Source organism: Pezoporus occidentalis, unplaced genomic scaffold, assembly GCF_034315485.1.
Source record: "Pezoporus occidentalis ecotype Australia unplaced genomic scaffold, CSIRO_AGI_Poc_V1 ctg112, whole genome shotgun sequence".
Lineage (NCBI taxonomy): Eukaryota > Metazoa > Chordata > Aves > Psittaciformes > Psittacidae > Pezoporus > Pezoporus occidentalis.
The window spans coordinates 516,606-531,673 of record NW_026912907.1 but is presented as its reverse complement, the minus strand read 5'-3'; the positions used below and the strand labels follow the sequence as shown (position 1 = coordinate 531,673).

Here is a 15,068-nt window from a genome sequence, read left to right as displayed (position 1 = left end):
CAAGCAGATTTATAAATACAAAGCTTTTCACCTTCTAGTTTCCCTTATTTAGTATCTCATAGTCATTTTACAGAGCTTGAACACAATTTCCAACCTGACATTGAGGCCAAGGGTCTAGTATACCATCAACTTGGCAACAGATACAGACCAGCACTAAGAATCCTGAGCACAAAAGAAGGAGCATAACATTCAGCAATGGAATCATAAATTCACTCCATTTAAAAACTGTAGCAATCCTGACTTATTGCTGCAGGCTCAAAGCTCAAACATGAAAGCTCCTACCCCTGTTCTAGGTAGTAGTTACCACTGTTTCTACCACTGTTCCTTCAGGTTTTAACAATCCCTCTTTCTACAAATGTGTATTTGGAAAGCATTTCAATTCCCTCAAAAAGTTGGTCAGATAAACTGATCAGCAAAAAGGAATCTGCAGAAATCTAGCTGGCTTTGCCCCTGAAGCTGAGGAGCTCCAGATCAAGGTCTGATTTGCAGTCAGCCAACCACACTGCTTCAGCAGCCAATTGAGTGAGGTGACTCTGCTTGTCTTTACATAAAGGCATCTCAAAAGCTGAATTAAGAACAAGCCTACTAGAGCTTCTACCACTTCCTTTGTACTGCAGAGCTCTCTCTTAATCTTTCACATGTTCTCATTCAAAAGCAAAATTCCTGAATATAAGTGAGCCTTTTAGCCGTTTTCCTAGCTCCCCACAAAAGATTTCCATCTTCCTGTCTCATGTGTTTTGTCCCTGTGAAGTCACAAGAAGCTTCTCTCTTCCCTCTTTAAATCCCTTCTGCTCCACGTGGTCATCCTTCACCCTGAAAGCAGCACAAGGCTCTCTGTGTTACCCAACAGGGCAGAGCACATCTACACTGGAGCACGACTGTTGCTTATTTTCCTGTGTTTCTGAAGTCATGTGTCAGACAAAGAAAGGCTTGAAGGCAAACTCTTCAGATTCTCCCAGTAAATAAATATATATAAAAAACAATTCCCAGAGGCAGAGAATCTGTTCATATTTTCTATTCAAAAGATTCTTATGACAAACTGTTACACTAATGAGGAGAAACAGCAAGTCCAGGGGCTGTTCATATGGAATCGTTGCAGCAATTTTTTCTTTTTAGCAAGCAACTCTCAAGTTTGAACCAGAAAAGCAGATCAGTATTTCAAATAAACCACACAGTATCCCAAACTCTTCTGCAGTGAGGAGAACCAGTTATGCAATCCAGCTGGCTTTTGGGAAATAAGAATTTAATATTAAGAAAACTTCTTGAGGAAGGCTCCTTTAGGCTGCAAATGTAGAACTAGACAGGTAAACTAAGAAGAGACATGAAACACGTAGATCACTACTTCTGGAGAAGAGGGATTAAGAAGTTTTTTCACTGAAGAGTTTATCAGGACTAGGCTTTTTTTCATCAGAGAGACTCTTCATCCACATACAGAGCTGTCAATAGATAAAAGCAAATGAACCTGCCTAACAATGGCTGAGCTTCCATCATCGTGACAGAATTTGTTTCCTTACCTTGGGCAATAGGTAGAGGAATCAGGAAACAGGCTTTTTCTCTAAACACCTGGATACATTTTGTAGGAAGGCTGAGGTGTGGGGAACTAAACATTGTAAGGCATAACCCCTGCTCAGAAGAAATGACTTTAGTGATCTTAAAATACCCGACACAAAGGGAAGAAAGTCAGAGACAGGCAGGCAAGAATGAACAGGTGTAAATAAAATCACAACAAAAAAGAAGTTTGGAGCCTTCATGAACTCTACAAGGAACCTGTGTTGCAATTACAGTAAAGAAAGTATGAATAAATATCTAAAGACACATATATTGCCCTCTTATTTAGAGCTGATCGTCTATAACTAAGCTAGTAACGGGAGATTCACACCACCGTTCTGAGCAGACTGTCATATAACTAACATAACATTTAAAACCCACTGGTAATGGGATGAGATGTAGCATAAAACTGAGGTTTGTTAGGTGTAGCAGGAGTTCACTGTCTTCCACTAAAAGCTGAGGAAGGGACAGAAGAAAAGGTCAGACATTTGGCAGCAGTCTCAAAGACTTTTTCTTAGTAGGATACCTAGCATGGAAGGTCTGGATGTCCCTTAGAACCTCAAGGACCTCCAAGGGCTTCCACAGCACAGGGAGATATGTGCTACAGGCAATTGCCAGCATTGTTTGTTTGCTTTTTAAAGTCCATGTATAAGGGTTTATGGAATATTAAAATCCATCAAACAAATATGTAAAAGTGAAATCAATCAATACAGAATGGAATATTGTAATTTATCATTTAATATTCCTGCAATGCCCACTAAACTCTATCTCACCATTGGTTCACATGTACTCTCTCTCACACACACACACACAGACTATGCAATACAGTATGTGTAAAGATGTTCCAGTAACCAAGCACTGTAGTTGGATAAGGACTCAGGTACTGATACTACGACAAGTTCTAAGTGAGCAAATAAAACCAGGTTGGAGTAGAGTCCAGCCATTACCCTCACTGTGCAGTTCAAACTTTAGAGAGAAAAGTCTAAGAACCAAAGAGATAGAAAGAAAACAAAATCACAAGGGGTTATAAAGAACATCAGATATGCAATTAAATGCAACAATTAGTTATGCTTTTTTACAGCAACATTTGATACATAAAATCCTCACAAGTTTTTGCATCTTCCTTTTTTCTTTGAAGGAAACAGGAATAAACTACAATATCACATAAAAGCTGTTTCTCTTGAACAAAAAAATAAAAGATAAAAAAATACATTGTTACTCCTCTGTTTAAACTTTATTTACAAATAACTGGATATTTCTAATCTAGACATAGAAGCTCTTTTCAGGATAAATGGCAATAAGCTATGGATGATCTGAGCCCATGTCTCACGAAAAATACAATAGTTTTACTTGGTATCAATAAACATTTTAAAATATACTAAATTTTGCCAAGTGTTACAATCATTGTCCCAACTGAATAGTAGTCTGAGTGCTGAACGAAGTGCATTGACAGAAACTGTAATTTTTAGTGTAACATTTCTTTGTCACTCACGATAGCCAGTCATCCTTGCAAGTCATTAAAGCAAGTATCACAGACTCGGACAGGCTTTTTAGAAGAAGGAGTTAAGGCATTCTTTGCTGAGCACTCGGCACAAAAGATATTTCCACACTGTCTACAGTGATGCTGCGAAAGAAAAAACATACATGCCGAACATCAATGCATCAATCACCAATAGAGATCATTATCATGTCAGGTAAAGTCTCATGTTTTAGAAGTTAGTTTGACTATTTAAATAGTAGTTACATGGCACACAGAAGGGCACAAGAGTAAATTCTTTCTAAATGGTATTGGAGTAAAACATTCAGAAGCACTTCACTAAGTTGGGAGACTATACCAGTTTTGGAAATAAACTGGTTCAGGTTCATCCTCCTCTTAAATTTCTCCTCTTGGACTTGTTCTGGTCACATAAAACATGTTCTTACCTGTAACTACCTGCTTTCACATTGAAAAGTATCCTTGATTCAAAGGATCCAGCAGCCTTTGTTCAAAGACTACCCAAAGAATATCACTCAAATAATGCAGGACAGGCAGAGCCACCTAAGACCAAGCCAGGAAGCACCGCAAAAATGAACCTCACAGGTGTACCTCATCTAGTTCATGGAGCACACCCTGACAGCAGCAAAATGCTGTCAAAGAAGGTCTGACCTAAAACATACCCAGTTCTTTCTTCTGTTCCATGTCTAGTTAGTGTTTAGAAATATATAGTCACAAAGCACCAACACATGTTGATGCCTCCTATTTTCACATATAAATGCTCTGTCCCTGGCGGTGTTCAAGGCCAGGTTGGACAGAGCCTTGGGTGACATGGTTTAGTGTGAGGTGTCCCTGCCCATGGCAGGGTGGTTGGAACTGGATGATCTTAAAGTCCTTTCCAACCCTAACTATCCTATGATTCTGTATCTAATTTCAACAAATACACACTCCTTTTATATTTGTAAATCCAGTTCAGACTGGTTATAAATAAGTTCACTGTAAACACCCTGACAACAGCGTAATTTTGCTTGTTCGCTTAGGGGATTGAACTACTTTAACACTGTTTATAAACTGATACTGTTAAAATGGCAAAAGAATTATGAATAAAGCAAGTTCCACACACTTTATTTTTAATATTGAAAGCACTGCAAGCAATAACTGTATTCTGAGATGTCCTGAATTCCACAGCACTATTAAGGTAATTTCCTGAAGTTTGTATCCTATGTAAGAGTTTGAAAACAATAGAAAAAGAAAATCCCCACAGACACACAGTTAAACACACCTACCCTTCTCACTGTCACTGAAAAGCCTTTTCCACAGGCCATACAGTTCTGTACCTCATTGTCTTCTGCCCACTTCCTGTTGAGAGCTTGGGTGTGTTTGATCTATATAGAAGATACACAAAAAGGTTTGTTTTTTAAAATGCTTACCTAATTCCTACTAATTTCCTCTGTTTTCACTGCACACACTACCCAGTGTGGTATGAAAGCACCATCTCTGCCATGATATTGAGAGCTTATATTTGTTCAGAGAGAAAACCTTCCGACTTTCAGAACTATAAGCAGATTTAATAACCCACAGACAGCAATATGGCCCTCATATACACCAAGCATAATATCTTAATCACTCTGGAAAGTAACCCACCACCAATCTGACACAAACTTGAAATTCTCGTAAGTTCCCACACAGAGAGTCAACAGGTTTAATTGCTTCAAATCAAATTATACCTGTAATGACTGGTTTTCTCGGCCAAGTTCCTGCATTGCAGCAGTAGTGTTGTCCAGCTTTTTCTTCATTTCCACAAGTTTGGCTTGAAGCTTTTCAATTTCTCCCTCACTTTTTATACACCTGAGGAAAAAAATAGTAAATAGTCAGCTCAAAGCATATACAGCAATACACACTGCCTCCTTTGGGCAGGTTGTCATGTCTGAGAAGCTTCTCTCATAACTCTCAGCCAAAAATATTCTTGCTGTGAAAAGTTCTTGGATGTCTTGACTGGAAAAATATTCTGTTCTAACAGTCAGTTTAAGATTATCCGGCACTGTTCCCAAGGATCTGTGTCTTATTAATATCTGGAATTACTCCTAAACCCAGGGACATTACTGAAGGAAGTCCATCAACAACAAGGCCTAATATGTACCCCTTTGCAACAGTTTCCTGCCAAGCTGCAAACAGCTACTGTATGAACAGTAGTCAGAACAGTATGGCAAGGGATTGCCAAAGAAAGAGGATCTCTTTTGCATTGATGCCATCCTCTCCCAAGGTCTACTGCTCAAAAAACAAGTCAGCAAGCTTGACAGTATTCAAAAATGTTTTCCATTCTGCCTTCACCAAACATGTCAGGAAATAAGGACAAATAAAATTTCCTGTCTCACAGGTGTTTCTTTTACCTTTGTAATCACTGCTTTCAGGTAACTTCTGCTGCCTTGCCAGGCTCCTACTGCCTGAAGGAAAGGCACTCTTCTTACCTAACATTTAAATCTATTGTAGTGACAATAGCAGAACTGGAGAAAAGAGGACTGTCGGTTTTCAGGCGGGATAAAATGCCTCCTGTCTGACCCTTAGCCTACCTAATCCAATTAGATATTTAATCTCCTAACATTGAGCAGTGGGCATACCTATAAGTGCCTAAACAAGTTCTTGTTACTGGAGGCACTTAGAAGTCTCTTCCAGGCTTCTGGATGAATAGTACACCTAATCTGATTAAGTCAAGGCAGGGGAGCCTTGGAGTGATGGAGAAGGATAGCTAATTCAGATACGAGAAGCTCCCTCTGCAAGGCCTTTTAAGGTTCATACAGCAGATCAGATGAGAAGCCACAACCTACACACTTCAAAGTTCAGAGGAGCCCGACAGATTTAGATGGCTTTTATGGATGGGTGTAGATCTTTGAGCACAAGCACGTAAGTGTGACTTTGGTGATAAATAAGGTCCTGATATGCCTGCCTGATTTTCTATAAAATAGCCACCTTGTCAAAGCCCACAGAGAGCACAGTTTAGTCCCAACACCCCTTGCTGTATTTTGGCAGGGACAATAGAATGTTGCACTCTGGAAACTGCACCCACAGCCCAAACACTAGGAACAAAAGCAGATTAAAATAAAGCACGCATAGGGAATCCTGAATCAACTGAAACAAGTTTGTAGTGTGAGACTTTCCATTTCCCAAACTATACTTCCACATGTGCCATGACCATAGCTTACCTCTCCAGCAACGCCCTTCTCTCATCCTGGTTATTCTGCACCGTTGCTTCCAAGACAGCAATATCCCCACGTAAATCATCTGTCTGTTTCTCCAGCTCGCTCACTCGCCTCTGACTGCTTTGCCACTCTTTCTTCATGGTAGCCAGGTTTTCATTCAGGGCTGTGACCTGCGTGGTGAGTTTGGTCTCCTTTTCCTCATGTTTCCTATTTTCTTCTTCTTTCTCTTTTTGCTCTGCATGCTAAGAAAACAATGGAACAATGAAAAACAACCTTCCAAGTATTCTTTCCCTATTCCCTACATTTAATTAAAGCAAGGAAACTTACTGCACTAGAATCACTGCTTTTAATCAACAAACTCTATTAGACAAGGTTGTCATCCTATTAAATTCTCCCACATCCTTAAATGCCTCAAAGATTTCTGACTTTGTAATTTAAAAATTAATATAATGTGAAACTAAAGTCAACTCTTTGCTTGTTCTCTGTCCCTGGAAGAAACCAAAAGCATGTGCACAAACCAAGTCTTATACTCTCTAACATACTAACCAGTTTAGCTTCAATTTCCACACATTCTTTCTTCAGCTCCTCTTCTCTCTTTTTCAGCTGATCTTTGACAGCTTGATGGGTTTTTTTCTCCTGTTCCAGAGCTGAATTAGTATTATCTATTTTGCCCTGCAGCTCTAATTTCTGTTGAATCAATAGCTGGTTTGCATCCTTGAGATTTGCCACCTCCTGTTAGGATATAGAGCTCAAAGTTAAAGTAGCAACTTTGAAAGTGTAAATGATTTTAAATTCAAAACTACTGTAAATTCTTTCCAAGGAGAAGCCAGAAATAATTTTAGTTTTATCACTGGAAGAAATGATAATTTTATAGCACAAAATTTTATATATTTTTTTTTAATTTTATACTTTTAAAGTATTCATGATTTTCATGATCAAAGATTTTAAACTTTTACCTATATTATGAACTACATGCATTTATAAAATAAATTTACTGTATATTTCTACTAAAGCAGTTGAAGTTCTGTTGGATTATTTTATGCAATTCTTTGAAATGAGACATCCATGGTCATTTTCCAGAGTCTGTTTTAAAATTTACTTCCCATCGTTCTCTAGCTGCAATAATGAGGTTAAAGGCATTGTAATGACAACTTATAAACCTAACATTGATGGTAGCTACTATTAGTCTTAAATGTATCAATAAATACCCTCTGTTTTAAGTAAGCGGGATGATACATTTGCTTTTAAGTATTAGTTTTACATGTTCTTCTGTAATAAAATATAACAAAATCCTGAAGTAAAATAGTCAATTTACAGGAATCATTTATCTTAAAATTACATAGCCAAGCATAAAGGTACAAAGAGACTCATAGGGGCTGTTAGCTTTCCATAAATCAAAATTAAAACAAAACCAAAGACAGGGAGAGAACATATCCTGAGAATAGGAGGATGCCCTATAGACGCACATCTATTTACTCCTTGGTAGATGTGAAACAGAATATAGGCCTTTAGGAGACTTTTTCTGGTTAGTCTAATTGCTTGTATGTAGATCAAGAGATGAATATTAAGCTGCCATTGGTGTGCATGCATTTTATATATATTTTTATAAATTTTCTTCTTTAGAATAAATATTTTAGGAGTGATGAGAATTATAGTAACCTTTCCCCCAAATCCAAGAATGTACTGGACATAGATTACTTGACATAAAGTACAGACTTCTAGCTAAAAATAAAGAGACCAGTTTCTAAATACTGGAGAACAAAATAACATCTGAAACCCATAAGGTATCATGTTACTTTCTTTTTATTAGTGTATAGGGACTGTACCTTCATTTATACTTATAAAGCAACTTAAACCCCATGTACTTAACAGATGTAAGTATAACTCTAATACTGTAACATGGAAAACAAACTGAAGTCTTTTAGGAGCATTTGTTTCTGCAGAGACTAAAAAATACGTACTGTGTGGTGAGAAATGGTTTGTTTTACAGCAGACTGAACGTTATTTAATTAAAGTCTCCAAACTTTTACCCTTCAGAGAGCTCATTTGATTGTTATGATTTTGGTAGAGTGAGTCTTTTATGAGGCTCCTGACATTGTTTCTTCCCTGACTGTGACTTTTACAGACATTTTAAGAAACCACAGCACATCAAGGCAGTTTCAACTCTACCACGCATCCTTGATAAGTACCAGATGTGCCTGGAATATCTGGGAAACTTCACATTCATGACACTTTTGGACATCTTTTCTGCTCTTCCGAATAGTCGAGTAAGGGTATGCACAGTGAATCTACAGTGGTGCAGAAGAAAAGCCAGGACATACAACCCATCCTAAAGCTAAAACAAGCTGTGTGGTTCACCTGGCCAAGGACACTGGGCACCAGTGCCCCAGGATTATCACTAATCAAGTCATCATTGCTCAGGAACCGCAATGAAATTTAGGCTTTGGTTCCTTTACCTGTAATACTGACACTGACAGCAACCATCTTTGCAAAGCCATTACAAATAACAACTACCAAGTAGGCACATTTTTCTTATAAGATAACCAACCACATTAAGACTCATTAAGTCTTAACCAAACACATTAAGTTTGTCTGAATATACCTTCTCAAATTCGTGCTTGGAGGCTCTAAGCTCTTCACCCAGCTTGGCACTTTCTTTTTCAAGTCTACTCCTTATTTCTTGGAGCTCTGTTGTTTTACATTTCTCATTAGCCAAGTCTTTTTCTTTCAAAATCTTGAAGAGAAATAGAAAGTGTTAGAAAAGTTACTTCTTCCAAGTTCACAAAATAAATAAATGAACAAACAAAAAAAATCCAGGGCCCAAAACCTACTTGGAGGCTTTGTAATTAGTAGGAAACAACTGCCACATATCTCTATCCACAGTTCATAGTGCAAACATTTAGCAGCATGTTTGTAGTTCTAAATTTAAAACTAATAAGATTTTTTCACCTGTCTAGCCACTTAGAACAAATTAACAGCCTATTTTGAACCAAATTCGCTTCAACTGCTGTTAGAAGTCTTGGCACCAAAGGTTCAGTAAAACTGCCATTAGTGCACACAATAGTGCTATGTCTCCCATATACCCTTTGTTTAGAGATGCAACAGAATTTAATAAAGGGTGCCAGTGTGGGGTGTATGTGCCTGTGTGAAGATGTCAAAAGACATTTACCCTGTCATTCTGAAGATCCTGTAACATTTTGGTCTTCTCGCCCAGCTGCTGCTCCTTCTTTGACGCATCCTGCTCCAGCGTAGACTTTGCTTTCTTCAGTTCCTGAATCTGCTGATTATTGCTAGCAATTCGATTTCTGCTGGAAACCAATTCTTCTTGAGCTAGAGCAAGTTTTTCTTCTGTGGACTAATCACAAAGAGAGTTCTGCAAGTTACCTATCAGCACAAGAACTTCAGCCACCCAAGTATCTGAAGTTTTTCCATGTGGAAAAACTGTTACCTAGTGTGCAACATTTAGCTTCAAATGTTGACAGAAACTTCTAGGTTACAAGGTTACCCTAAATAAAAGAAACTACCCCAGTACCACTTCCACCGGCAATACCTTACTGTACATATTCCACCTTGCATCTTTCCACAGAGAAAAGGTGAAAACATACAGAAAGGCAGAGAATGAAAGGTAACTGATGAAAAGCAGACAAATTTGAACTCGCTCACACAAACTTATTTTGTTCTCTGGGCAAATCAACTGATCTATAACTCTTGACAGTTGTTACTTAAGCCGCAGTGAAGCTAACTTGCATACAAGGCTCATTCTATTTGCTCACAACAAAGTCAAATTTTGGGGTTCTGCTTGAGTTAATATTCTGGAGGTTATACCTTTTTAAGCCTTAGGCTTAGGGAAGGACTAGCTCTGCTTAGAAGCATGTTCTTTCATAAGGAACCAATGAGAAAGAAAAATACCAAACTCATCCTCCACTCCTCCAAAATATTGGTATTTTATGGAAATCTTTGATGCTACGATCATGCAGACTGTGAGGATATTTATTATTAGTAATAAGTTTATTACCTCCAGTGCACCAATAAGGATTTAATTCTTTCAAGATATACTAAATTCTTTTTTAAGCTCTTACTTAAATCCTAATCAAACCTCTTGTTGAAGGTCAGTGTTTTTAAAAGGAATAAGAACAACTTCGGCTTCACTTAATTATGCATATACTTTAGCCTCTCCTGTGTTGATTTAAAACCAAATTGATTTCTGATGCCTCCTAATCCTCCCTTGAAATGTCTGAAGTATTTTTCCTGTAGAGTCAGATGTAGTTTGAAACATCAGTGATGGAACACTGCTGACTCAACGGCATTTTCAACAATCCCAGTGGCACTTAAAAAGTTCGCACTGGCTTTGAAAATGAATTTGCAGACAAATTACTTTATTTGTTTTCTGAGCTATTAGAGTTCACTACTTAGCAAGGTGTTAACTCAGATTTTTTTTTAAGCAAAATGGGAAGTGCTTCTGCAATTTCCAGCTTTCAGCACAGGGTGGGTCTTTCAGAAAGCAAAATTAGCTCTCTCCCCTCCACTGTGGGCAGTGGAGTACCATATTTGCCTAACAGTGAGAAAGGATGGGAAGTGTACCATCATCATGTAGCATCTTCACAGGCAAACCCAACAGTAACTGCGGTTTTAGAAAGAAACATAATGAAACCACAGCTTTCATTCAAATTTGTTTCCAGGAGTGAACATGGTTTAAGCATCCAATTTGTTAGCACAGGATGATAAAATTTAATGAAGTGAATAGTGACACACAAATTAAAAGCCTCACATAGGGAATACTTCTCTCTCACCTCCCCTCTCTCCCCCAAATGTCTATGCTGTACAGGCTATCTCACTGTGCCTGTACCTACACTAAGACAATGTAAATCTTATTATAAGTGGAACTAGTATTCAGCCTATTCTGCTCTGTATTATGCACAAACATTTCTGTAAGCCAGTAGTTTTTAATATGAGTCTTGAAACTTTTCATACAATTCAGCATGCTATAGCTTACATGTGTAAGTGCCTCAATTGTGCTGTAATTAATAACAATACTACTGAGAAACCCTTCAATGCAATTTTAACAGTAAATCAACCTTCTACCTATCCATGCCTTTCTTTCCTCTTTGCTCAAAAGTCCTTCACAGCATCCTTTGGAAATGAATAGAAATCCTCTGGCACATGGTTAAACATTCCAGTTATTATCCTTGTTCCTCGCCCAGTCTTCACTATGGCAGCAATTCAGCCCAGTTTTTTTGACTGCTGAGGAGACTGCATCTTTAACATAAACCTACCTCTCAGAAAACCTGATGCCATTTACCTTATTTAATTACCATTCACTTTTGCCATTGCTCCCAGAATATGACAGGTATTCTAGCAAGATACCCTTAGTCATGAGACTGCTCTTCAGGATGACAGACAAAACTGAATTCAAGGAAAAGATACAGAACAGAAGATGCTAATCTGTACTTATTTTTGCAAATAAAACCGGATGCTAGGATGACTGGTACAGAGTTTAAATAAATAAATAAATAAAAGGATAAGAAGATAGCAAAGCCTGATTCACTACAACTTGGTCTGTTGCAGTGTAAATTATAAACAGCAGAACTAGTCCAGGCTGGGCAGCAGGTCCTAAATGGTTAGGCACCTAAGTGAGGTACACAAAAATGAGCATTTTAGTCCATGTGCTTCCTGATCCCAGTCCACAAGGAGACACATGGATGCTAACCTGATCTCTCTTCACCTCCTAAGAAGAAGGGTTAGACTGACAACAGGCAACTTAAGTTCCTGACTTACAGGCCTACGGTTTGGCAGCATGAATACTGTCCCAGAACATCCACTGAAGATATGCTGACAGAGATGCCAATACTGGAAGCAAAGAAACATTCTTTAGAGAACACAGAGGAAACCAGGACTGACTACAAAGAGCACAAATGCCAAGACTGAAAGATACTTGGCAGATCTCAGGAGAGAAGGATTCAACAAAGTATGTTTGCATGAACTCAAAATCAAGGCAAAAATAGCAGTTCTGAATTTTTATTAACCCTTCTATACAAAAAACACCTTTTCCACAAAAAAGAAGCTTACGTGTGTGCATGTAAAAATATGTATATCTTATATATATACACATGTATACATATGTGTATATCTATATACACAAATGATCTGTGGTGTTATTCGTTTTTTATTGTATGTATCAAAAGCTATAGCATTTACAAGCACTCAAATCCTACCCGATTTGTTTTTTCAGTCACAAAAATGCATGAGTGTAGTTACTGCTATAGGCGGTAACTTACACCAAAGTAAAATTGCAACAAATAGTATCCATAAAATTATAACTACATTCTCACTTCCAATTTTGTTACAACACTCACTTTTCCTCTGCAAGATTTACAGCTTCAAACTTGCATCTTACTACAGCTCCACATCAAGGATCTTCTGTTACTGAACCAGAAACTAGGACCCAGCTGTGCTGGTGCACTCCCGGGAGCAGCTGCCCACTCTGCATCTGCCTCTCATGCAATGCTGTATCTTCAACTGCAGAACTTCACTGGAACATTTGCTCACTTCTCAGCCTCCCAGCCCGAGACGAGCCAGCAATTTCAGCAATGATATTGCGAGCAGATGCCAGAAGATGGTGCTCTGTGTACGGCCCAACTCCTTTCATCCCGTCAGGATCTAGCCCTATCACCCTATTCGTGCCATCCAGTCCTTGTACAGCCTTTTATGATCTATCCCCACATCGAAACCTTGCCCTCACCAATAGCACGGTGCTACACCACGTAAGAATGTTTAAATTTTCCCTTGTAGTATTTTTAACTAAAGAAAACCTACCATTGCTACAATCTCATAGTACAGCCTGGTTGTGTCAGTCCTTGACATTGCTGGGCTTCAGACCCTGCTGACTCAGCACAGCTATGCAGGAGGATCGTATTTCAACTAAAAATCACAGAAAGGCTTGGGCTGGAAGGGACCTCAAGGCTCATGCAGTTCCAACCCCCCTGCCACAGGCAGGGACACCTTCCCCCAGACCAGGTTGCTCAAAACCCCATTCAAAAAAATCCTGCACTGAAGGACACCCAAGCTCACCTTACATAGAAGGTTTAAAAACTTCTACTATTGCCTACTAATAAGATTCAGATCAATCTGAACCCCAGCTCACCCATCAGCTTTGGTTCCAAACTTTAACCAAAATCCATAGCTCTGGCTCAGATTATATAAGTAACTCATTCAAGGCAAGACATTATCCAGACAAACGACTTTGAACTGGACTGTGAAACTCCACCATAAAGTTCTTCTGACTTCAGTAGCATTTTGATGTTCAAATCTCAAGACTAACATTATCACGCTGAGGCTTTCCCAATGTGCTTTTTCCTTTGAGGCCTCCTAAGAAAAGTTATCTCTAGTTCTTTAGGTTAAGATTGCAATGAGGCAGCACATCCACAATTAAGGGTCAGTTCCCCACCTTTTCTCTCTTCTGCATTTTACGTTAAAAAGGGGTGGCAAGCAGACCTCACTAGACATAATTAACATGTCTTAAAATTTCTATTTTTTTTTTAATCCAGCAAACAGCCTCCAAGTTGGTACATCACCTCACTACTGAGGACCTCAATCTTCCTCAGGCCCTTTAGGCTCAACAGACACTTACATAATAAATCAAGTTACCTGACTGCTCATCTTGAAAGTCTTGTTTTCCCATTGCCCTCACCTTATTTTACCTTTCTGCAAGGATATTCTAGCTTTCTTTTTTGCTACCATCCACATTCAAGTTTAAAAGCATGTGGGATGCCTACTGTCCCATTTTATACTTGTCAGAACTAGAGATCATTGAGCTGGTTCAATAATACTTGTAACAAAGCTATTTTTTGCAACAAGTGATACTTACATGAAAACTATACCAAAAAGAAAGCCAGTTAAATGAGCACATCCAATGCTTTTACAGGTCATTGCATTACCAAATATTGATCTAAGTGCCTTGCAGGAAATTAATACACAGAGATATGTATGCTATAGAAACTAACTACAAGAAAGAGGTTGTTTAAACCACTGTTGCTTGTTAATCATGCTGAAGTTCTTCACAATTTAACACAGCAATTCAACCAAGCTACACTGAAAGTAAAGCCTCTGTAACCTGCAGGGAAATGTGGCAGGTAATCTAATGTTACAGAGGAGGGGGAAGATTAATAAAACTCCAATGACCTATATTTAAAGGAGTTATTTCTCTTTTTCTTAAAACTACCCCGAACCTGGAGTTTGGCTAGGGCTCCACAGCTCACATGGGCCTATCTATCTGAAATGGCCAGGAGACCTTTAACAATTCAGTGGTGGAACTGAAAGGCCACTGGGACAGGTGAAAGGAAGTGATGAAATCTAAGCCATCAATGACTTATACATAATGAAGCCATCAGAAGCTGACATCTAAAACAGATCAGATGATCCAATCTCCCGATGTGCCTAGTTCTCTCCATAAACTTCAGAAAAGCCTAGAACAACAGTGTCACACACAGACAAAGCTGCAGTGTGATTCATCTGAAATGAAAAGTGACGAAGTCACAGATCTTGCCAGTAGACAGCCAGTCTCTGCAGCGCAGTATGTGCTGGGACTAACTGGAGCATTGGCTTAGCACTGACATGAAGAAAGAAGGCAGAAAAAAAAGACATAAAAAACCACCTTTGCTGACTGACTCAGCTGCCAGCAGTACCTCTTTGAAGGCACTACACCCTAATATCGAATCAGGTAAATTCAGTTTTGGAATATCAAAAACTTCAAAGACTAAGTTCAGACACTTGTATTCCAGTCAGGTCCCTAAAACTACCATTTCTATTAGCTTGACATCTCTGAACATCTACAGTCGACCAAGAAGGAAGGG

The 15,068-nt window shown here is 38.6% G+C and overlaps 1 protein-coding gene across 4 annotated transcripts in view; it reads right to left on the bottom strand.

The window, feature by feature from the left end:
* Nucleotides 1-2,258: 2,258 nt before the first annotated feature.
* Nucleotides 2,259-15,068, bottom strand: part of EEA1 (early endosome antigen 1) — a 69,075-nt gene continuing 56,265 nt past the window's right edge. For all 4 annotated transcript variants that reach the window (XM_062633500.1, XM_062633509.1, XM_062633522.1 and 1 more), the window contains 7 exons: nucleotides 9,389-9,574; nucleotides 8,822-8,953; nucleotides 6,766-6,951; nucleotides 6,223-6,461; nucleotides 4,750-4,870; nucleotides 4,309-4,407; nucleotides 2,259-3,172 (listed from right to left, as the gene is read on the bottom strand). In XM_062633500.1, coding sequence (XP_062489484.1) covers nucleotides 3,050-3,172; nucleotides 4,309-4,407; nucleotides 4,750-4,870; nucleotides 6,223-6,461; nucleotides 6,766-6,951; nucleotides 8,822-8,953; nucleotides 9,389-9,574 — 1,086 coding nt within the window. In that variant the 3' untranslated portion in view covers nucleotides 2,259-3,049. The remainder of the gene's footprint in view (nucleotides 3,173-4,308; nucleotides 4,408-4,749; nucleotides 4,871-6,222; nucleotides 6,462-6,765; nucleotides 6,952-8,821; nucleotides 8,954-9,388; nucleotides 9,575-15,068) is intronic.